At 34.1% G+C, this 24,217-nt stretch overlaps 1 protein-coding gene across 1 annotated transcript; it reads right to left on the reverse strand.

Moving 5' to 3' along the window:
• Positions 1-195: 195 nt before the first annotated feature.
• On the reverse strand, positions 196-22,453 carry LOC113311560. The gene is made up of 11 exons (XM_026560386.1): positions 22,429-22,453; positions 22,187-22,285; positions 21,894-22,073; positions 19,205-19,590; positions 18,975-19,083; positions 16,143-16,296; positions 15,197-15,269; positions 14,062-14,133; positions 12,239-12,322; positions 11,998-12,013; positions 196-575 (listed from the first exon to the last, which is right to left on the reverse strand). The coding sequence occupies exons 1-11, from the start codon at positions 22,451-22,453 to the stop codon at positions 196-198; spliced, it is 1,578 nt and encodes a 525-aa protein (XP_026416171.1).
• Between the last annotated feature and the right edge of the window lie 1,764 nt (positions 22,454-24,217).

Genomic DNA, 24,217 nt, shown 5'->3' on the forward strand with positions numbered 1-24,217 from the left:
ACCAGGTTTAGAAAAACACTTCTCAGCCAAGCGAAGAATGCATTTAGCTCCACCCGCTGGAGCATTTTTCATGCGGGGGTCAATCCGATTTTCAAATAGTTTGAGGCTTTTCAAAGGTTTAGACTGCAAATTATTATGATATATATATATATATATATATATATATATATATATATATATATATATGTCAATTGATTAACACAATAAAGAGGAAAGCTCGTATAAATGAGTTATCAGATCCGCTGGAACAGTTTTGCGCTCAGTCATGAGCTCAAATAAGATCATTCCAAGAGTATCTATATCAAGTTTTGGACTGTGCCTTCTGCCTTCATAATTCCATGGGTCCATATACCCAATAGTTTCCGCGGAGTAATTTGGAGTCCTAGTAACTGAGGAATTAAACATCGCAAGTCCAAAATCTGCCAATTTTGGATCAAACTCTTCCCCTAGAAGAATATTATGGGGCTTCAAGTCTCTAACGATTGCATTTCGGGAATACAAATGTTTTAAATCTTTAGAAACTCTTTCTGCCATCTTTAACCTTGCATTCCAGTCAAGAGGTTGTCTGGTAGAATCTGCAAAAAAAAAAAAAAACAAGCCACGAACAGTACGCTTAATTACACTTGCAACTTATGACTAATTAAAGAAGATGAAAAAAGATGTTTTATAATAAATTTGTGAGAAAAGCATAAGTCATGTATAATTGTAGGAAATGAGGCTGCTTCTAGCGAGACTAAGTGCTTGTCTCGAAAGACACTTACTATCTTGGCATTCTTCTCAAAATCTATAACTAAAAAACATCATCTTACGGAGTTTCCCTGAAAAGATGACCCATACTATATGTACTTGACAGAATTTAGACTGAAGAAAGCAACCTCCCGCGAGATTAAGGCGACCCAACACAATTATAAAAATATTGTAATCCTTAATATGAAAAATTTCTGACACTGCACAATTAAGACTACAAAACTTACTTTCAAGTCAAAAGAGTAACTTATTGTGTTAAAATCGTACATATCCTCTCATCATCGGAGCAAAGATAAAAAAAAAGTTCACATTAGTTCACATGTCGGTATGTTGGCTACGATAAGAGTCTATGAGAAAACCATTTTATTTTATTATCTCGTAACAAGAAGTACACGAAATAAAACCGGAGACCATATCCTTTCTAAAGATTATTTCTGTTTTTTTTTCGTTTCACAATTTCAGATATCCCTCTTGAAATGAAAGTGAGAGTTCTTAATAGAACGTCCCAAGCTTCTATAAATTCTATCAAATGAGGCTAACATTTAGAATAAAAATCTTTGGAGAGGTAAACAGGTCATCAAGAATAAAGCAATCCCAGTTGTGCAGCTTCAAGAGTGCAAAATGATTTCCGCTTCAAACGTTTTCTTCATTATAAGGTCCAATACCAAAGTTTTCCATAATTCATCAAATAAAAATCAACTAACCAAGACATAGTAGTGTTAACATGACTTCAAATGTATAAAATTACAGACCATGTTAATCTCATTTTTTCTTATCTGTAAAGCTCAACAAGCACTGTAATAAGTGATTGGTGACCCCATAAGACTAAGAATTTACTGCTTGTCGCAAGATTAGTTATTGTGCATTTTTTAGTAAAAATCTAAATGCCCAATACTGAAGATTATTCTTGCTCCTCAAATTGCAGAAATAATGTTCACCTATGACCAACTATCGGAATCATAATCGGTCATGGTTCTAGAAAATTTCTTCTTCCTCCTTTCTGTATTGATCCTTTGACAATTCTTAACCTTTTATGCTTCCTCATTATTAGCCTTAGTTATTCTGCAAGTTATAAAAGGCATGCTCAAGGTATTTTAAATAAGAAGTGAGCGAGGAATACTCAATACATATATGGGCCATTTTCTTAATAAAATAAGAAAATATTTTCGGACCGAAAATAGCATAGGGTTTCCCCTGAGAAAGACATCAAATATATTTGAATATTCTTGCCAAAAATTCAAAGGCAGAATTTGTGTCCGAAAATTATTAAGAAGATATTTTTTTGTTAAGTAGTTAACTTCGAAAACCAGATATTCTACCCAAAACTCTAAACACCAGAAATCATTAACATTAAATTTTTGACATTATGGGTTTGCAACAACCCAAAATAAAAAACTAAATCAAAGTTCATGATAATATTTTAATGTCAACACTATTCTCATATTATAAACATCATTTGTGCTCTCGCTTTTATGTGTTGCCTGATTTTTTTTTTTTTTAGCACTTATAGATGAGGGTGCACATCCACAATATAACTAAGTTTCATTGAGTAAGCCTGAGTAAGCTTACGACGAGTATCAGAACCTTTTTTCATGTTTTCTTTGTATGATTTCCGCCCAACACGATTGTCTTTTCTCTTTTGATCTTTCCTTGAGATACAGCAAACAGATCGTGAATAAGAGATGAACTAATGTAATAATTATCCGGAACCTTGAGATCTTTTTTTATTCTGTCAATGAGGTTTTCGTAAGATTTTTTCATTCTAAGGATTTTCTTATCACAGATCTCAGTTCTTTCATCAGAAGATATTACATGATTTTTTTGGAACCCATTTCTGATTGATCATCTTATTTGCATGATAATTTGTTTTCCCTTTCTTTTGGATATTCTCCACAGGTGATATACCTTCATGTGATCCAAGGTTGTTCCGACATGAGTGTGGAGAAATATTTTTCCCAGAAGAGATTATCAACTTTGTTCTCATGATCTTTAGAGTTGTCAGGTTTCGTTTGGGACTTGGATACTTTGTCTACCATGGCCTTTCAGATCTTTAAGACAAGATACTTCTTTAACACTTTCACGAAAGTATTTTGAAGTAGCATCAGCTTCTTGTCAACAAACTGCAAATTATATTCCTTTTGATCCTCCCTTCAAGATCGATTCGAAGTTCCCTTTGAACAAAAAATTGGATGATCAGCAGTAGTGGTAAATAAAGGAATTCTACGATATATTTTTTTTGACTTAATAATTCTAACTGGTCGTAAACCTTTATCAAGAGAATCATGATATGTTTTAGATGTGACTGAACTGGGCTTATTATCACCATTTGATAAAATCGTGCAAGAACTTTTTGTTTATTCATCAGAAGAAATTATAACAGATGCATTAGCCAGCGCGTTGTCTCGAATCCATTGTTCTTGAGTAAAAGCTTCGTCAAGAACTTCGACTTTAACTGAGAGGTATTTGTTCTTTTCGACTAAATTATTTTGTTGTATATTCTTCTTTCCGATCTCTTGTCTTAGAGTATTATTTTTTGTTTTCAATTTTTGAACCTCGGTGGACAAAAAAACTAATAGTCTTTTAGAAGTTTGGCTAACTCTTTTCCAGCATCTCTTTAGCCATCAGAATCGGAAAAATAATATGTGTTTTTATTTATCTTATCTCTAGAGTTATTAGATGTAGATGTAGCAACATATCCAACCTATGGACTTCCATAATTTTGTGATACGCTAACAAAATCATGCTAGGTTCTTCCATAACCATATTTAGATTCTAGTCTTCTAGGTTGGATTTCCCCAGATACAGATTGTTAGATCTTTTCGTGTTTGTTTGTTCTAATACCAATTGAAATGACGAGGTTACCCAAGTACACCCATTATTTCCGTTACAACTTATTCAAGACACGCCTTGTGTGATCTACTATAGACAGGAACTGTCAACAAGATAGCGACTACAAGATGTACACTTGGTAATATAGTATAAGTTCATATTAAACCAAGTGTTTAATTGATATACTAGTGTGTTTACTTTATTATAACTAAAAATTAATACAATAGGAAAGTAAAGTAAAAGTAAACACAATATTTTGTTAACGAGGACAGCTCAAATGAAGAAAAACCCCGAGACCTAGTCTGTATTAAAATACTCTCAGAATTAAGTCGTTATACAAAGACTACTACCAACTTTGTATACAGTAAAACTTCTTTAAAATAATAGTTTTGGGACTGAAAAAATTATTGTTTTAGAGAGATTATTATTTTAGCGAGAAGAAATTTAACCTGTGCAAGCCTAATTGGGACTAAAGAATTTTATTATTTTAGAGAGATTATTATTTTAACGAGTAGTATTTTAAGAAAGTTTTACTGTAGTTGGGACCAAATAAACTAACTCCAAGTTACCTAGTTTCTTTAGTATGATGCGCTTACTACCGGTCTGGTCTACGCAAGTGAATTCTAAGATAGAATACACTACTTTAAGTTGCTCCACCCCTTGTGAAGACTTCTCCCCTCAACATCTTTTGACCGTATTCCGAAACAGTAAAGGACTAACTGTATTCGGTAACTGCTCTATCAACTTCACGAGCTTAATCAGATATTATATATTGTTGAGTTTACAAAGGCTCTTCCATTTAAACTAATAAACTCTTTGGTTCGGTTTAGATCAACCAAGATGAAAATTACCAACTTAAACTCAGTTTGCAATCAAACAAAAGATTTAATCTGAGTAGCAAGAATATAATTAATTGTTGGACTCGACACGTGGGATGTTAAGATTTGTGTAACTTTATATTTAATTATATTAGGAATTTCAAATCTATTTTGCATAAGCTAATAAAAGTTTTTTTTAGAAATGATTTTTGGAAAGTGGGGACATATTATATTGGGAAATTCAAATCTATTTTCCATAAGCTAATCAAAGTTTTTTTTAGAAATGATTTTTGGAAAGTGTGTACATATTGCCTTGGTAAAAGATCTGATTCTCCATGGATGGTGGAACATTGATCATTCTACTCGGTTTTTAACCGCAAAAAACTGTGTTAGTATCTTTATAATACAAATCAATGGCAATGAGATTGTTACTCCAATATTGTATCAAATAAGAAATATAAACTTTACTACCCAATCACTTCACATATCCATCCAAGACTCCCAGCCGCAAGATGTTAACACTCACCGTGAAATGGTATGAACCATGAATACCCATCCTATGATTAAGATCTTTGTGTACAAAAACTTCACTCCCTTTAAAGGTGAGCCAGGCATATATTCAATCCGAACATAATTGACATTCAATTCCATAGTATATAATACCACACAACATGATATGTTTCTTCCTCTTGATCAATTTTTTTAGCTCTGTTATGTTTAGATATTTCTAGCAATATGTCCTTTCTCAGATGATTGGCATTTATAAAACATGTTAACAATAATTTTTCATAGCCATAAAAACTCAAAAAGAACTTTAATAAGTGATTGGCCATCCCATAAGATAGAATCAGACTAACAGAATGTTGGTTTGTTTGTGTCTTAGTCTCAATCGTCGGATCTGACCGAAAGTACTTGACTCATTAAGTTTGTTTTCGATTATTTGTTAAAGGGATAGCAAAAAAGGATCTGAGGAGGGGGAAAATCGTAGTCTACTCGCTAATTATGACCGAGTCAACATATTTATCCAACTCGGACCAGACTACCCATGTTGAATACACTTACCCTTACACGTTTACCCCCAAATGTTCATCTTCCTCCCGTAGTAACCATCCTTTCCCCCGCACCACTAAACTATTTACTGGACGCCCACTAACACAATACAAGTCAATCTTATCTTTAACTCGCGTTCCTCAGATTACTTTTTGCTCTCCTTTTAACAAAGAGTCAGATCTAACTCAACTGACTTGAAACACAAACACGAGAGTCATTTGCTCTCCTTTTAACAAAGAGTCAGATCTGATTCAACTAACTTGAAACACAAACACGAGAGTCAGTGGCTTGGTCTCATGAAGCCCAAATGAAGATTACTGAAAATTTCACGTTTCCAACAAGCAATGGTGGAGCTGGGCTCCTCTCTTTGATCAGGGCCAGCCCATTAGAACTGACAAGAGTACCAACGGACATTAGTTTGTTACACAATGCGGGACTGTTGCAGTGAAATTTGATTCCTAACAACATTATTCCCCAGAAAATTCAGTAAATCAGATGCCCAGCGAGAACCAGTTTTTTCTAGAGACGGCAAGAGAAGCATCCAATTATGTGTTTTATACTATATTTTGTAATTTGGTCCACCAATTCAATTCATCATTGCCTCTTTCATCACTTCCTCTTTCTTTATTTTTTTATTTGGTAAAGCTCGGCGCTTCACCTCTCCCCTCCCAATTTGATTCGGTAAAGCTCGGCTTCGCCTCGCCCAGTCCCAATTTGATTTGGTAAAGCTCGGCTTTGCCTCGCCCCATTATGATTTTTTTTGGTAAGTCTCGGCTTCGCCTCGCCCTAGTCCCGATTTGATTCGGTAAAGCTCGGCTTCGCCTCGCCCCAGTCCCGATTTGATCTGGTAAAGCTCGGCTTCGCCTCGCCCAGTCCCGATATGATTTGTAAATCTCGGCTTCGCCTCGCTCAGTGATAACAAATTAACTTTACCTGAAATGTCTTTCCAAAAGACTTCATTTTCATCAAGAATAGCTTGCACTGATGGCTAGACTCCTACACATTCAATATAGTTTCATGCAATATAAGTGCAACTTATAGAAATAACAATAGATCAAGATTAATAACCTGGTTTTCTCTTGACTTTATTTATCAACTCCACTTAGTTCTAATTCAGTTTTCCATGAGAACACGTCTTCATTCAGATTCAACTTGAACTACCTAACTCAAAAATAAATGATGCCGTCTCCATCTGGAAGAATAAATTAAGCCATCTTTTAACCCTCAATTCAGTACCCAACCAAACACTCATTCCTATTGAAGTTGTGGTCTTGTCTTTTTTCATCTCCCTACGTTAAGATATGTATTGTTTATGTTAGTAACTGGAATGATATCACTGTTAAGATACGCATTTTCTTTATGTTAGTAACTGGAAGGAAGGAAAGAAAACACACTAAGGAAACAATTAAATCAAAAGCTTAACAATCAAATAAAAAAAGAAGAAAATGATTAAATATCCCAAAAAAATATTCAAAAGGTTCATAGTAATTCAGAGTACCATAAAATGCAGATACAAAATCAACTAAACTTCTAAAGGTTCTGAACAATTAATAAGTATACTACGAAACTATTTCTGAAAATGAACCATATTATCCGTCTTGTTCCTTAAATTGTTTTCTGGATGTTGTGCATCTTTGGAGTGCCACATCTGGTTTTCTATGGATGAAGTCCGGAGTTCTCAAATTTACTCCGACGAATTTCACTGATTGGCCCCGTGACTTGTTTATTGTCATTGAGATCATTTTTGTGAGTGATATTCTTGAGATGAGAAATGCAATTGTCCCTGTTTGTCGCCGGTATTATTGCATCATTTAAATTTTCTCCACAAAGTCCATCACGTGTTGCTATATTGTGTGGCATCAAAACTGGAAATCTCACCTTTACTTGCAAGTTAAATGGTGGCAAATCCATTGGATTCAATGCATTTAACCTTTCATCTCATATTCCCCGTCGATCCATTCTCCAAATCCTAGGCCACCTTATATGCGACCGCGACTATGTAAGAGCGATGGAATCCTCGGTACATCTTTAGATTTACATCATTTTTGCAGCGATGTCCTCGTTCCTCGACGAAAGGATAGTTCTCACTGTCAAAGAATTCTCCGTAGGAATGTTATATCCCTCTATACCTGGATAGATTTTTGTTATGAGGTCGCTAATATTGGCTCACTTATACATCGTCTGGGGTACTTCTATTTTTGGTTATGGATTCGTTCCCACCTGTGCACACCTAAAAATAATGGAAATGAAAGTTACATATGAAAAAAAGCCTTGTACGATATACAATTTAATTATGAATATTAATTCGCAATTTAACTTATACCCATGCATGTGTCATCCCAAATAATCAGTGAGCACTAAGTCAAGAAAGTGTTTTTTTTTTTTAAAAAAAAAACCAAGCTCCAAAAAACAATTTAGTCCAAGAATTCATACTTGGCACATCAAAAGACTGAGGGAAATTAATTTTGACATAAGAATTTACAAAAGATAGTTTTAGTAAACACATAGCTACATTAATACAAATCTAGGATTTCCTATCTCTTTTAGTATGAACAAACTCATGAACAGTATGAACAAACTCATTTTTATCTAGTAGCTATATGTTTTATCACTTGGACATGAGGGTATAAAAATTAGTTACAGTCTTTATGTTTTCTTCTGTAGCAGTCATTTACCTGCTGTCCTAATATGTTCAGTGGTCCAAGAACGTTTAAAACATATTGAAACAGATTTGCAGGTGCTTCACCTTCATTTATTTCCTAATCACATGCATACGCAAAGTGAAAAGATTGAAAACCTTAAAATCTGTTAATTTTAATGAAGGGAATATGGTGTGTGAAAGAGTGACCTGCATTAGGAGTCTCTATGGTGAAGTATGACATAAGATTTGTTGGATGCTGCATTAGGAGTCTCTATGGTGAAGTATGACATAAGATCTGTTGGATGGCTGCAATCCTTCTTTTCGTATCACTGAGCTAAGTCTCAATTACACCTTCCACTTATGATAAAAAAAATTCTTTGATGCGTCTAATCAGAAAAGAGGGTCGGAAATTTGATTGAGTTCAGTATGCGAATAGAAATATGCATCGAAATAGAATGTAAGAACATGTAACACCAATGCTTTGGATTCGCATACGATAAGACAATCAAGAAAGCATTAGATATGGAAATAAATCAACAAACCTTCGGAAATCTGTTAGTTACCCGTTAAGGTATAAAGGTAGTATAACATGTAATGAGATTGATTCGCTACAGAGGAAGATACAAATCCAAAATCAAAATAAAACATAAAAGGAGCAAACCCTATTCTTTCTCTGTATGATCGGATTTGATAACCCATAAATATACAATCAAAAACCAAAAATCATGTTTATATTAATACGAAATCAAAAAAAAAAAAAACTATATTATGAATAACAAATTATAAAAACCCATATCTAAGGATTCAAAGAAGAATTAATCCTAACCTCTAGAGTTGAGAATGGGGAACATTCAGGAAGAAAAGCAAAGGGTTAGACTTAGGCTTTACTTAGGTCCCCCACCATTAGGGTCTATTGTGTTTCATCTTCTTTTTCTATCTTCGTAGTGAATCATTTAGTTATCGAGTGCTTCTACTCTCGTTAGAGGCTCTATTTTTCCGTCTTCATAGTGAACGATCAAAATCAATTGTAGCATTAACTAAATCAATCAAAAGGTACGCTAGAAACTATCAATATCGAATAATCCATGTAGGATGTATAAGAAACAATGGTCATAGTTACATGCAACTTGTAATACTTCTCAATCATGTCCAACAGACAACATTCAGTTGTTTATCAAGAGCAAAGATCGTACCTGCAAAATAAAATATGGGCTATGGTTTATTGAATATACTATTATGGATTCAGAGAAATGAAAAGATAAAAATAAAAGGGTTAGGTATAACCAAGAGCAAATATTGTACCTGCAAAATAAAACATGGGTTAGGGTTTATTGATTTTATCTGCAAAACAAAACATGGGTTAAGGTTTATTTATTCATAGAAACGAAGAGACAGAAAAAAAAAAAAAAAAGGGTTAGGGTTTACCAAGAGCAAAGATTGGACCTGCAGAATAAAATAAGGGTTAGGGTTTATTGATTTTACCAGCAAAACAAAACATGGGTTAAGGTTTATCGATTCAGAGAAACGAAAAGAGACAGAAAAAAAATATTAAGGTTTACCAAGAGCGAAGATTGTACCTGTAAAATAAAACTTGAGTTAAGAGAGAACGCCTTCTCCTATTACCTTAGCATTTGTTCACAAAGATGGATGATATAGTACTCATCATTCACCATTGGTGTTTTGGTGATTAATCACACCCAAACTGATTAGAATCAACCTGCTAGATACAATCTCCCAAAAAGTTGATCTTGAGTTTGCATCCTACCATGTTTGATTTTTTGTTAGGCTGATATCATTTAGAAATTTAAACATATTGAATATTACAATTCAAGTAAGGTAAAGATGGGGGGTGTACCTTAGGTTCCCCATCGACAGTTCTCATCTCTGGACAGATAATCCAGTGACCGAGGCTTACTCCATCATCCTTCCGCGTAACAAAGATAATCCAGGTCCCATCAAATTAACAAATCGTGTATACGATAGGACCAATATGTATGACAATCTAGTAACAATGTTCAACATCAAGTGGAAGCACTCTGACTGGAATAGGTACAAAAACATTACATGTTTCGTAATGAACAAAGGAAGAAATGAATCAAGATTTTATCAGCATATATGTGAAATATATGAATTTTAGCCAAGCCTTTGCTCTTAGTAATAAAATGGTTAAGAATTTTCAGTTGGTAACTCCACCATCCTTTTTACAGTTATGATAGATCAAGACCCCACCGAACTCAGTCAAATGCATAACAATGAGTTCCTATAAAGACAAACAATAAACACTGAAGATGGCCAAAATGAAGCAAGTATTCAAGATTAACCGGACCGGTTGACGAAAACCTCAAGACTTAAATTTCTCAGTTCTCCAACCCGACATTTACTTGGAACTGGAAACATGTATATATTCTCAAGTAATAATCGTAAACACTAAAATGATGATAAATGTTCAATCTCAACACATGAAAAGAAAATAGGCTGATACTCGTCTAAATGGAGCCAAATTAAGTAGGAATGTCTATATTCAAATTCAAAATTTCAAGAGTCAATAGGTGTACTCCGGTTCATAATTTGAGTACCTAGAAAATGTAATACAACATCAAAGTACTTCAATCTTATAACCCGTGTTTCAATGACTAAACAAAAGAACCCATTAAACAAAAGAACCCGTAGCTTATTGAATCAAAAGTCCTGATGTTTATTAAGGCCACCTCATTAGACCCCATCTATGAATTCTAAAAAAAAAAATACAACAATATTATGAGATAGCTTATCTAATTAAATTAAGAGAACCCATAACTACATATTAGAATCGTTGAAACAAAAAGCTAATTATACTAAAAATCATGAACAAACAATCAAAGAATTGAATTGCATATTGTAAGACCAATTTCAGCATATAATTGGCACCTTCCCAATAAAAACTTTTTGCAGCTCCTCTCTTCCAGTCTGTACAATCTCTTTCATGTCATCCATTTAGGCATTTTAGCAAACATTGTATGTGTACTCTGTTGGTGATGAAGATATTGCATCCTCTTCTGATTTTTGAAGCATTACATCTCCTTCCCTACATAGAATTCAAATTCACATAGACCCAAATTGAATCCTAATTCATTACAAAGCTCAAATCAACCATCAATCAATCTACATCATTTATCACCACAGTCAAACAGCGAAACCAAATCAAATTTCCTCCATGTATATCAACCAATCCGTCAGATGTAACTCCTCTTCTTCACTGACTTCTCGATTATAAAAGTTGAGAAATTGCAGGTAAACATATTGGCTAACAGATAAAAGTAAATTTCTACTTAGCAGAAGAAGGAGTCGGCTTGAAGAATTTCTCAATTGATTGAAAGAAGATAACCCAAGATCAATTAACCTGAAACTAAGACATATAACTATGAGACAACAAATAGGAAATCAAATCTTAAATCTAAATCGATTTGATGTGAAAGAAAATCACGGACCCGCAATAAATTGAAACCCTAGAATCTACTGGGATATATATAAAAAGTTTTTTTAAAATACTAAGAAGGGAATACGTTACCTGTGAAATCATAATTGGCCTTAGACCCTGATTCTCTACTCACAGAAGCAAGAGAAGAGGAAGAATAGAACAAAGGTTTAGTTTTTGATGTAGGTATTTCTCCATGAAGAAAGCATATCCTAGGGTTTGTTTTTAGGGTTTGTTGTTTTTTTTAGGTTTTATGAGCCGAAACAGAAAAGGGTTTTGTATGTTTTTTTTTTTTTGGTTTTATGTTTTGTGCCGGAAATTTGTGTGGAATTCCTCTTTTTTCTCTTTTTTGAGGAAAAGTGAAATGGAGCAATTCTGTGAGAGGGTGACGGTCACCGTTCAACGTGGAGCCTAAGGAGCTTATGATTTTAAAGGAAATTTAGTCCAAGAATTCATACCTGGCACATCAAAAGACTGAGGGAATTAATTTTGACATAAGAATTTACGAAAGATAGTTTTAGTAAACACATAGCTACATTAATACAAATCTAGGATTTCCTAACTCTTTTAGTATGAACAAACTCATGAACAGTATGAACAAACTCATTTTTATCTTGTAGCTATTTGTTTTATCACTTGGACATGAGGGTATAAAAATTAGTTACAGTCTTTATGTTTTCTTCTGTAGTAGTCCTTTACCTGCTGTCCTAATATGTTCAGTGGTCCAAGAACGTTTAAAACAGATTGAAACATATTTGCAGGTGCTTCACCTTCATTTATTTCCTAATCACATGCATACGCAAAGTGAAAAGATTTTGAAAACCTTAAAATCTGTTAATTTTAATGAAGGGAATATGGTGTGTGAAAGAGTGACCTGCATTAAGAGTCTCTATGGTGAAGTATGACATAAGATCTGTTGGACGCTGCATTAGGAGTCTCCATGGTGAAGTATGACATAAGATCTGTTGGATGGCTGCAATCCTTATTTTCGCATCACTGAGCTAAGTCTCAATTACACCTTACACTTATGATAAAAAAAATTGTTTGACGCGTCTAATCAGAAAAGAGGGTCGGAAATTTGATTGAGTTCAGTATGCGAATCAAAATCTGCATCGAAATAAAATGTAAGAACATGTAACACCAATGCTTTGGATTCGCATACGATAAGACAATCAAGAAAGCATTATATATGGAAATAGATCAACAAACCTTCAGAAATCTGTTAGTTACCCGCTAAGGTATAAAGGTAGTATAACATGTAATGATATTGATTCGCTACAGAGGAAGATACAAATGCAAAATCAAAATAAAACATAAAAGGAGCAAACCCTATTCTTTCTCTGTATGATCGGATTTGATAACTCATAACTATACAATCAAAAACCAAAAATCATGTTTATATTAATACGAAATCAAAAAAAAAAAAAAATATATATTATGAATAACAAATTATAAAAACCCATATCTAAGGATTCAAAGAAGCATTAATCCTAACCTCTGGAGTTGAGAATGGGGAACATTCAGGAAGAAAAGCAAAGGGTTAGACTTAGGCTTTACCTAGGTCCCCCACCATTAGGGTATATTGTGTTTCATCTTCTTTTTCTATCTTCGTAGTGAATCATTTAGTTATCGAGTGCTTCTACTCTCGTTAGAGGCTCTATTTTTCCGTCTTCGTAGTGAACGATCAAAATCAACTGTAGCATTAACTAAATCAATCAAAAGGTACGCTAGAAACTATAAATGTCGAATAATCCATGTAGGATGTATAAAAAATAATGGCCATAATTATATGCAGCTTGTAATACTTCTCAATCCTGTCCAACAGACAACATTCAGTTGTTTATCAGGAGCAAAGATCGTACCTGCAAAATAAAATATGGGCTAGGGTTTATTGATTATACCTATTATGAATTCAGAGAAACGAAAAGATAAAAATAAAAGGGTTAGGGATAACCAAGAGCAAATATTTTACCTGCAAAATAAAACATGGTTTAGGGTTTATTAATTTTATCTGCAAAACAAAACATGGGTTAAGGTTTATTGATTCATAGAAACGAAGAGACAGAAAAGAAAAAAAAGGTTAGGGTTTACCAAGAGCAAAGATTGGACCTGCAAAATAAAATAAGGGTTAGGGTTTATTGATTTTACCTGCAAAACAAAACATGGGTTAAGGTTTATCGACTCAGAGAAACGAAAAGAGACAGAAAAAAACAAATTAGGGTTTACCAAGAGCGAAGATTGTACCTGTAAAATAAAACTTGAGTTAAGAGAGAACGCCTTCTCATATTACCTTAGCATTTGTTCGCAAAGGTGGATGATATAGCACTCATCATTCACCATTGGTGTTTTGGTGATTAATCACACCCAAACTGATTAGAATCAACCTGCTAGATACAATCTTCCAAAAGGTTGATCTTGAGTTTGCATCCTACCATATTTGATTTTTTGTTAGGCTGATATCATTTAGAAATTTAAACATATTGAATATTACAATGCAAGTAAGGTCAAGATGGGGGGTGTACCTTAGGTTCTCTATCGGCAGTTCTCATCTCTGGCCAGATAATCCAGTGACTGAGGCTTACTCCATCATCCTTCTGCGTAACAAAGATAATCCAGGTCCCAGAAAATTAACAAATCGTGTATACGATACGACCAATATGTATGACAATCTAGGAACAATGTTCAACATCAAGTGGAAGCACTCTGACTGGAATAGCTACACAAAAATTACATGTTGCGTAATGAACAAAGGAAGAAATGAATCAAGATTCTATCATCATATATGTGAAATATATGCATTTTAGCCAAGCTTTTGCTCTTAGTAATGAAATGGTTAAGAATTTTCAGTCGGTAACTCCACCATCCTTTTTACAGTTAGGATAGATCAAGATCCCGCCGAACTCAGTCAAATGCATAACAATGAGTTCCTATAAAGACAAACAATAAACACTGAAGATGGCCAAAATGAAGCAAGTATTCAAGATTAACTGGACCGGTTGACGAAAACCTCAAGACTTAAATTTCTCAGTTCTCCAACCCGACATTTACCTGGAACTGGAAACATGTATATATTCTCAAGTAATAATCGTAAATACTAAAATGATGATAAATGTTCAATCTCAACACATGAAAAGAAAATAGGCTGATACTCGTCTAAATGGAGCCAAATTAAGTAGGAATGTCTATATTCAAATTCAAAATTTCAAGAGTTAATAGGTGTACTTCGGTTCATAATTTGAGTACCTAGAAAATATAATACAACACCAAAGTACTTCAATCTTATAACCCGTGTTTCAATGACTAAACAAAAGAACCCATTAAACAAAAGAACCTGTAGCTTATTGATTCAAAAGTCATGATGTTTATTAAGGCCACCTCATTAGACCCCATTTATGAATTCTAAAAAACAAATACAACAATATTATGAGATAGCTTATCTAATTAAATTAAGAGAACCCATAACTGCATATTAGAATCATTGAAACAAAAAGCTATTTATACTAAAAATCATGAACAAACAATCAAAGAATTGAATTGCATATTATAAGACCAATTTCAGCATATAATTGGCACCTTCCCAATAAAAACTTTTTGCAACTCCTCTCTTCCAGTCTGTACAATCTCTTTCATGTCATCCATTTAGGCATTTTAGCAAACATTGTATGTGTACTCTATTGATGATGAAGAGATTGCATCCTCTTCTGATTTTTGAAGCATTACATCTCCTTCCCTGCATAGAATTCAAATTCACATAAACCCAAATTGAATCCTAATTCATTACAAAGATCAAATCAACCATCAATCAATCTACATCATTTATCACCACAGTCAAACAGCGAAACCAAATCAAATTTCCTCCATGTATATCAACCAATCCGTCAGATGTAACTCCTCTTCTTCACTGACTTCTCGATTATAAAAGTTGAGAAATTGCAGGTAAACATATTGGCTAACAGATAAAAGTAAATTTCTACTTAGCATAGGAAGGATTCGGCCTGAAGAATTTCTCAATTGATTGAAAGAAGATAACCCAAGATCGATTAACCTGAAACTAAGACATATAACTATGAGACAACAAATAGGAAATCAAATCTTAAATCTAAATCGATTTGATGTGAAAGAAATTCACCCGCAATAAATTGAAATCCTAGAATCTACTGGAAGATATATAAAGAGTTTTTTTAAAATACTAAGAAGGGAATACGTTACCTGTGAAATCATAATCGGCCTTAGACCTTGATTCTCTACTCACAGAAGCAAGAGAAGAGGAAGAACATAATAAAGGTTTAGTTTTTGATGTAGGTATTTCTCCATGAAGAAAGCATATGCTAGGGTTTGTTTTTAGGGTTTGTTGTTTTTTTTTCTTTTAGGTTTTATGAGCCGAAACAAAAAAGGGTTTTGTATGTTTTTTTTTTTTTGGGTTTTATGTTTTGTGCCGGAAATTTGTGTGGAATTCCTCTTTTTTCTCTTATTTTGAGGATAAGTGAAACAGAACAATTCTGTGAGACGGTGACGGTCACCGTTCAACGTGGAGCCCAAGGAGCTTAGGATTTTCAAGGAGTTATATATTTTGAGATGTTTGAGCCATAACGTCTTGGTGTACCAGTCAAAAGCGCCCAAGGCCCATGATGCATGAGAATCAAAATCAGGATAACCAATAATTCGAACTATGTGCTCTCTTTTGTGGCTTATGGCTCCGACAAAAGAAGTGGCTGAGTGTACAGCAGTATCGGGATAAGCAATGGTCTGCCATATGCCTGCTCAGTGTTTATAGGAACATGCAAACTCAAATAAGCTATAAAAACCAAAGGCAACCACTACCAGTCAGACTGCTTTCCATATGGATCGGTCAAAAACTAAAACGTACCAATTATCAACCATTACAGTCCCACATCAGTTTACAGCAACTTTTACTAGACCATTTGCCCTGTAATTTAACCTACCCTACTACTTGTGTCCTGCAGCATGGTTGATGGAGTAAATTGACCAGCTTCCGTTGTACACCAGCTTCGGTTGTACACCGTTCTTCGTAAATTTGTGAGGCTATTTCCGAAAGAGTAGTCACAACTTCTGCTATAGGAGGTCTTTTGTTAAAGTGAAAACTACAGGGAGACCCATTCTTCCAGATTTTTCCACTGTCAAACCCACGGACAGAAAAGTTCAGGCGCGCACCCATTTTCCCGTCAAAAATTCGTAGCAGACCCATAATTTATGAAATTATGCTTCTCAGTTTTTAAAAGGCCAAACTACCCTTTTCTTCGAGCGACGAACAGAGAGAAGCGAGAAGAAAACAATGGTGAACTTCGATTCTTCGTTTTTAACATTTGGATTTTTTCCTTTGTCAAATCTTTTCCCAAATCCTTTTCTGAATAATCTTCTCAATAAAACTAGGGTTTCTGTTTCAAAATCTGCGGTTTAAATCTGGGGATTTTGGGTTTCTGTTGTCTTTGATTATTCGAGAAGTAAAAAGAAATTAAAATTGAAGTTGAAATGGGTAAGAAGTGTGTTGCAGTATTTCGATATCAACTGAATTGGAAATTTTCATACCTTATTTGTCTCCATGTTTTTGATCTCAATCGGAAATTTATGATTAGATTTGAATTAAAGATGTTATGCATAACATTAGTTTTGTTTAGATGCATAAAACATTATGCATTATTTTGTTTTAGCTGCATAATGTCTTATGCATTACTTTTTCACTTTTCTGGTTATGTATTTGTTTTGTTTAGATGCATAAGACATTATGCATTATTTTGTTTTAGCTGCATAATGTCTTATGCATTACTTTTTCACTTTTCTGGTTATGCATCAGTTTTTTTTAGATGCATAATACATTATGCATTATTTTTGTTTTAGCTGCATAATGTCTTATGCATTACTTTTTTTCACTTTTCTGGTTATGCATCAGTTTTTTTTAGATGCATAAGACATTATGCATTATTTTGTTTTAGCTGCATAATGTCTTATGCATTACTTTTCTCACTTTTCTGGTTATGCATCAGTTTTTTTTTAGATGCATAAGACATTGTGCATTATTTTGTTTTAGCTGCATATTGTCTTATGCATTACTTTTTTCACTTTTCTGATTTATGGATCTTTATGCACGTGCATAATGTCTTCTGCATCATTTTGTTTAGTGCATAAGACATTATGCCATTATTATTTCTGCATAAAACATTATGCATTATTTTTGTTTTAGCTGTATAATGTCTTATGCATTACTTTTTTCATTTTTCTGGTTATGCATCAGTTTTGTTTAGATGCATAAGACATTATGCATTATTTCGTTTTAGCTGCATAATGTCTTATGCATTACTTTTTTTCACTTTTCTGGTTATGCATCAGTTTTTTTTAGATGCATAAGACATTATGCATTATTTTGTTTTAGCTGTATAATGTCTTATGCATTACTTTTCTCACTTTTCTGGTTATGCATCAGTTTTTTTTTAGATGCATAAGACATTATGCATTATTTTGTTTTAGCTGCATATTGTCTTATGCATTACTTTTTTCACTTTTCTGATTTATGGATTTTTATGCACGTGCATAATGTCTTCTGCATCATTTTGTTTAGTGCATAAGACATTATGCCATTATTATTTCTGCATAAAACATTATGCATTATTTTTGTTTTAGCTGCATAATGTCTTATGCATTACTTTTTTCATTTTTCTGGTTATGCATCAGTTTTGTTTAGATGCATAAGACATTATGCATTATTTTGTTTTAGCTGCATAATGTCTTATGCATTACTTTTTTTCACTTTTCTGGTTATGCATCAGTTTTTTTAGATGCATAAGACATTATGCATTATTTTGTTTTTGCTGCATAATGTCTTATGCATTACTTTTCTCACTTTTTCTGGTTATGCATCAGTTTTTTTTTTAGATGCATAAGACATTATGCATTATTTTGTTTTAGCTGCATATTGTCTTATGCATTACTTTTTTCACTTTTCTGATTTATGGATTTTTATGCACGTGCATAATGTCTTCTGCATCATTTTGTTTAGTGCATAAGACAATATAAGGGAAAATTTAGCTGCATAACTTTTTTTCTGTTTCTTCTACTTGATTTTTTCTTCTTCGTCTGTTTCATCCATTTTTGTTGAAATGTATTCTACGGTTTAGTCAAAAATGATTTACTTCTTTGAATCATCGATTTTAAATGATTTATTTCTTTAAATGATGGAGAAAAAATCTTTGCAGATCCGTTACAAAGATTAATGGAGGAATAGGGAAAGAAACCGGCAGAGAAGAAAAAAATTATGCCCAAAAACGATGAAGGGTAATAGAGTCTTTCAGTATGTTTTAAATATTTTTAAATAATTATGGGTGCGACTGTATCAGAAATTAATTATGGACCTGGCGGTAAGATTTTTTTTTTTTTTTGGACCTGCGCCGAAGTTCCCCTTTGTTAAAGTTTCGATGTATACACATCTTCACAAGCCCAAGAGCTTGGACAAGTCCGCGATATGGATACTGTCCTTTCATGAGCGGGTCAGCTATTTCTTTGAACTTCTTACTACGGAGTAATCGCCGTGCCTGCATAGTCAAAATGGTGATATGTTATGGAAATGAACGAGAAAAAACATGCAACTTCCACTTTGTCTAGATTGGAGTAAGCAATAAAATAAATGGTGGGCAAAAGGAAGAGAAAAATTACCCATAAAGCCATACTGATTTCACCACTGGTTCGGGTTCTATCAATTGCCTTCCGCCCAGAGATCAACTCAAGCAAAACAACACCAAAACTATAGACATCGGATTTGAAAGAGACTCTGCTACTAAAAAACAACTCTGCAGCAATATAACCGTAAGCCAACTTTTCATGCTCCCCGGTATAACCCGATCTAGCAACATGGTTTACACAGTTGAGATCTGACAGCTTTGGATTATAATTTTCATCGAGTAAAATACCAGTTGTTTTCAAGCCACCATAAATTATAGGAGGAAGCTTTTGATTATGCAGATATTCTAAAGCCTTGGCAACACCCTCTGTTATCTTCATCCTAGTCTTCCAGTCTAGAGACTTGTTGCCAGGTGGAAGGTCTACAACATAGAAGATCAAGTTACTTGTTAAATTTAATTTACACGTCATGAACCACAAGATAGTTAGAAACCTTACCATGTAAATGAAGATTCAGCGATCGTTCTTTCATATACTCGTAAACAATATAATGTTCTTTCCCTATATCACGGTAACCTATCATTTTGATGATGTTAAAAATGCTCTATGCAGCTCAGAATTTGAAGCTCTGCCAACAAATCTTCCTGCTTATTGATGGAATTTTCAAAATTGTTGTAGTGATAGTAGTAAAAAGATTCGTTTCAGACTTGTGAAGGAAATGGAATTTTAGATTTAATAAAATTATATATACAAAAATATTAACAATGGACGAGAGGTACTGGGACTAAGGATTTGGCCGAATTCACTACACAGGGTTCATTCATATATTCTTTGACAATTTAAAACTCAATAAAATTAACATGGACTCTGATTTTGCCAAGATAGATTCTCAAAACATCGATTGTAAGTCCTAAGCATGATGTATCAAAACACCTAAGCTAAGCATACATCGTCAAATTAAATAACAACCAATTAATTCTAATCATATTTCAATTTTAAATTAATGCAAAAGTCATAAAAAAGAATAAAATAAATTTACCCGTGTATGAAATTCACCCTCCTCCGTCGTCTCAGTGTTGGGTTTAGCTCATCATGATAAAAACACGCTCAAAATATTTATTTATTGCTCAAATGGTGTTTACAATGAAGAGAAGAAGAGAAAATGGTGTAAACAGCTAATGTGTGACCCACAGGAAGCGTCACAAAAGAACGATAAAAGAGAAGTGCTATTGTCGTTGTGGTTCTAAGACACACACCTATGACCCACGCTGACCTGTCGTTGTCACTGTTGAAGAACGACGGTTCCTGGACGTCCGTTCTTCGCGTTCTTCAGCAGCAGCAGCAGCAGGAACCGAGTTTCTGCAACTCGTGATTTCTGCTTCCTAAGCTCTCCTCTCAACCCCAAACTCTCGACACCCTTCTCTGACTCTCGAGAATCCTTTTTATACCCAACGGCCTCATAAAATCTTGCTCAATCACTCCAAATATTCTCCAATTACTCGGCAGTAAACGATATATTTTTCTTTCCTTTTTTATCTCGATCACGTATCTGCAGCTGTCAATTACGTGAAAACTATCCCTGTTTATCTTTGTCACGCTCCAACAAGTCGTTCAAGTCATTACACATCATCAGAACACGTACAAATTCTTCCAGAACCCGTGGATATCTTCTCCCTGTACGTGTTTTCCATGTTTGCAACTCGTGGATTTCCTAGCCGATTCTAGCTAATTCTGATCGAACCAAAAGCCCACAACGTGTTGCTAGGCCATATCACAACTTCCTACCAAAAACCAGCCATTGAATCTCCCTAGAACACGTTCAAAACTTCGATCAAATATCTGCCAGTGAAGAAGGAAATTTTCCCGCCAAAAATGAAATTTGAATTTTAGAAGAAGGACACCCCTTATCCAATGGTCGCCCCTTATCCGTTGCTGGAGTCCGAATAACACATGTCCTTTGGGTGCCGTAAGTAATTTTTCTGGGGTGTTTCCAGCATTTTTTCTGGGTTCCTCCGGCGCATTTCTGGGGTGTTTTTAGTCTCTATCCTGGGGTGTAAAACACCAATTTTTGAGCCAATTTTGCCGCAAGAGCTTATTTTTTCAAAAACATCTACAAAAACATAAAATAACACAATAAGTATTTAATCGAGTCTAACAATACAGAACATTGAGAACAAAATAGACACATAAATGCGTCTATCACTTATTAAACCTTTTCACCGCAACTTTCTGAAATTTCAGTTTACCCGAAACGTTAAATAGTCATCTACTCCCTCCGTCCCACTAATAAGTGACCTAGTTATTTTTACATTTTGTCCCACCATTAAGTGACCTATATCACTAAACAAGGAGATATTCCTAATATTATCCTTTTAATTGATTATAAGAAATATAAAAAATATACATAATTTGATAGTCATGTTTATATTCGTTACGTAGGTGTTTTAAAATGTTTTTCAATGGTACGAAGTTTGCGAACATCCGTGGTGTAGTTTAATAGATAAATCATTTCAAAATTTCACTAATTATTATCCATAAGGGTATAATTGTAAAATATGCTTAAAAATACTTTTCCACTTGCTTGCCTTAAAAATTGTGCAAACTTGAACTAGGTCACTTAAGAGTGCGACGGAGGGAGTATTACTTAAGATAAAAATTGCAAAGCCAAGTCTCACCTGTCCGTCTGCGAGAAAACCCCTATATAAACGTCCCAATCTTCCTTCACCTATAACACGGTCTGGATTGAACGTATTAGTGGCATCGATAAGTTCTGTCGGTTCGAATACGCGAGCCTTGGCAATGCAAGATTCACTTTGTGCTGCTTGTTCTGATGCAATACGACGTTCAACTTCTGATAGGTATATCTTTCCATCTTCTGATTCAGATCCGTAATCTTCACAAAAGCCTTACCAAAAATCAACAACAACAAAAAATCAATTACTGATAGATGAATTATGTATTTAAGAGATAAACAAACCTATATTGACTAATTAAGGATTTAAGAGATGAATTATGTACCAGGAGGTTCATATTTTTCCTTGATAGGTAGAACGCAGGAGAAACATCCCATACTTCCATCTTCTGATTCCGTTTCAGAGTAACCATCAAATTCGCCACCTTCAAAACATATGCCCCGCAAACAAACATTAGTGATTTAAATCCTCAGAGAACAATAAAAATATCAGAGATTTCAGGCAAAAAAAAAAAAACCAAATTGATTCTCAGTACCAAATCCAATTTTGAAAAGACAAAAGTCTTACAAATAGGGGAACTCAGTGAAGACATTGTTTGCTTTTTCAAGCGTTTGAAGAACTGTTTAGTTAGTCATGATGCTGGTAGTGGTCTATGTAGTTTTATTTTCCATAGATTGGGTGTTTCTATTCAAAAAGGGGTTGGCGCCCAGCTTGTTGCTCGGATGCCAACTAAGAACGTTGTTACAATGTAATTAACAGTTTTTGCTAGTTAATTTATTTCATATTCCGTAATATGTTAATCAAAAAAATAAAATAAAATCAATTACACCGGAAACAACACATATAAACAACAAATCTATATTCAAACAAAATAAAATAAGAACTAATTAAGGATTTAAGAGATGTACCAGGATCAGGTCTAACGCAAGAGAGACGAAACATACCCATACCTAGAGAAAAACGAGTTCGGGGGAAATGAAGTGATTGGAACTGAAATAAATACTCCGAACGTGATCGAAACCCGTTTTTAAGTGATCAATTCTGGGCCGGCCCTAATTTGATTGTTGGAAAAACACCAGTAGTTTGTAACAGAAATTTTTGATTTTAATGATCGCTTTACAAGAAGACTCGCCCCGTTTACCTTTCAGGTTTATTTATGACCTAGTTGTTGTTTTTTTTTCTTGGTTTATTTTTGCTAGTATTCCTCTATTCTTTTGTTTGTGTCTTCTATAAGCAGTCGTGGTACCTATTTATAGGTTTAGGACTATGTTAAAATAAGCATTCGAGGTACCTATTTATAGGTTTAGGACTATGCTAAAACTAGTCATACACAGATCAGGAAATTCCCTAATTTTTATAACCTTCTAGGAATAAAAATCCTACTGTTCCTTTTAGGAATAGAATTCTACTTCTGGAATAACCAGGAAAGTAATTCGGTGGTGTTCTGAACCTGGGAATACTTCTAAGGGTCATATACTTAAAAACGGATCAGACCTCCCCCATCAGAAGGCTTTTGGTCCCTCAAAAGCATTGAACCAAATGGTGGGGATATTCAGCTTGCATCTGCTCTCTTGGGTCCACTTTGCATGCTTAGAATTTCCCCCCTTAAAGCAGACTTGAAACAACTCTTGTTCTCCAACTCTAGACATCTGTGTCTTCTTACTAAGAACTATATCTTATATTGTTACTCCACTAGGAATTAAGTCTTGCACAATATCCGTTTTTCTTCTCTTTTATGACGAATGAGTAGGTAATAATGGCAACTCATTTTGCTTGTCAAGTAACGAAGGTTCAAAAAGCTTAAAATTCTCCATATAGCTTGGCAGATCTAGTTTAAAAGTATTAGTACCACATTTTTATTGAATTAGGAATGGACTACAACGTATAGGTTTCAATTTCTTTGGGGGACCTTGTCTATTGTGGACTTCTAGATCTTTGATTAACACATTATACTTTTTTAACACTTTCACGAAAGTATTTTGAAGTAGCACTAGCTTCTTGTCGACATACCGAAATTATATTCCTTTTGATTTTCCCTTCGAGATCGATTCAAAGTTCCCTTTGAACCAAAAACATGATAATCAACAGTAGTAAATAAAGAAGTTCTAATTTATTTTGACTTGATGATTCTAAAAGGTCGTAAACCTTTATTAAGAGAATCATAATATGTTTTAGATGTGACTGAACTGGGTTTACTATCACCATTTAATAAAGTCGTGCAAGAACTTTTTGTTTATTCAGTGGAAGAAATTATAACAGATACATTAGTCAGTAACTTGTATCGAAACCCTTGTTCTTGAGTAAGAGCTTTGTCAAGAACTTCGACTTTAACTCATAGGGACTTGTTCTTTTCGAA

Source organism: Papaver somniferum, chromosome 9 (assembly GCF_003573695.1).
Source record: "Papaver somniferum cultivar HN1 chromosome 9, ASM357369v1, whole genome shotgun sequence".
NCBI lineage: Eukaryota > Viridiplantae > Streptophyta > Magnoliopsida > Ranunculales > Papaveraceae > Papaver > Papaver somniferum.

What these genes read in the sequence shown, in the direction of transcription:
- LOC113311560 (XM_026560386.1), bottom strand. Translation starts at nt 22,453, where the DNA reads ATGTCTTCACTGAGTTCCCCTATTT. An exon ending in GGAAAAATATGAACCTCCTG is followed by an intron (nt 22,074 to 22,186) that starts GTACATAATTCA and finishes ATTTTTGGTAAG; the next exon opens with GCTTTTGTGAAGATTACGGA. An exon ending in AAATCAGTATGGCTTTATGG is followed by an intron (nt 19,084 to 19,204) that starts GTAATTTTTCTC and finishes TTGACTATGCAG; the next exon opens with GCACGGCGATTACTCCGTAG.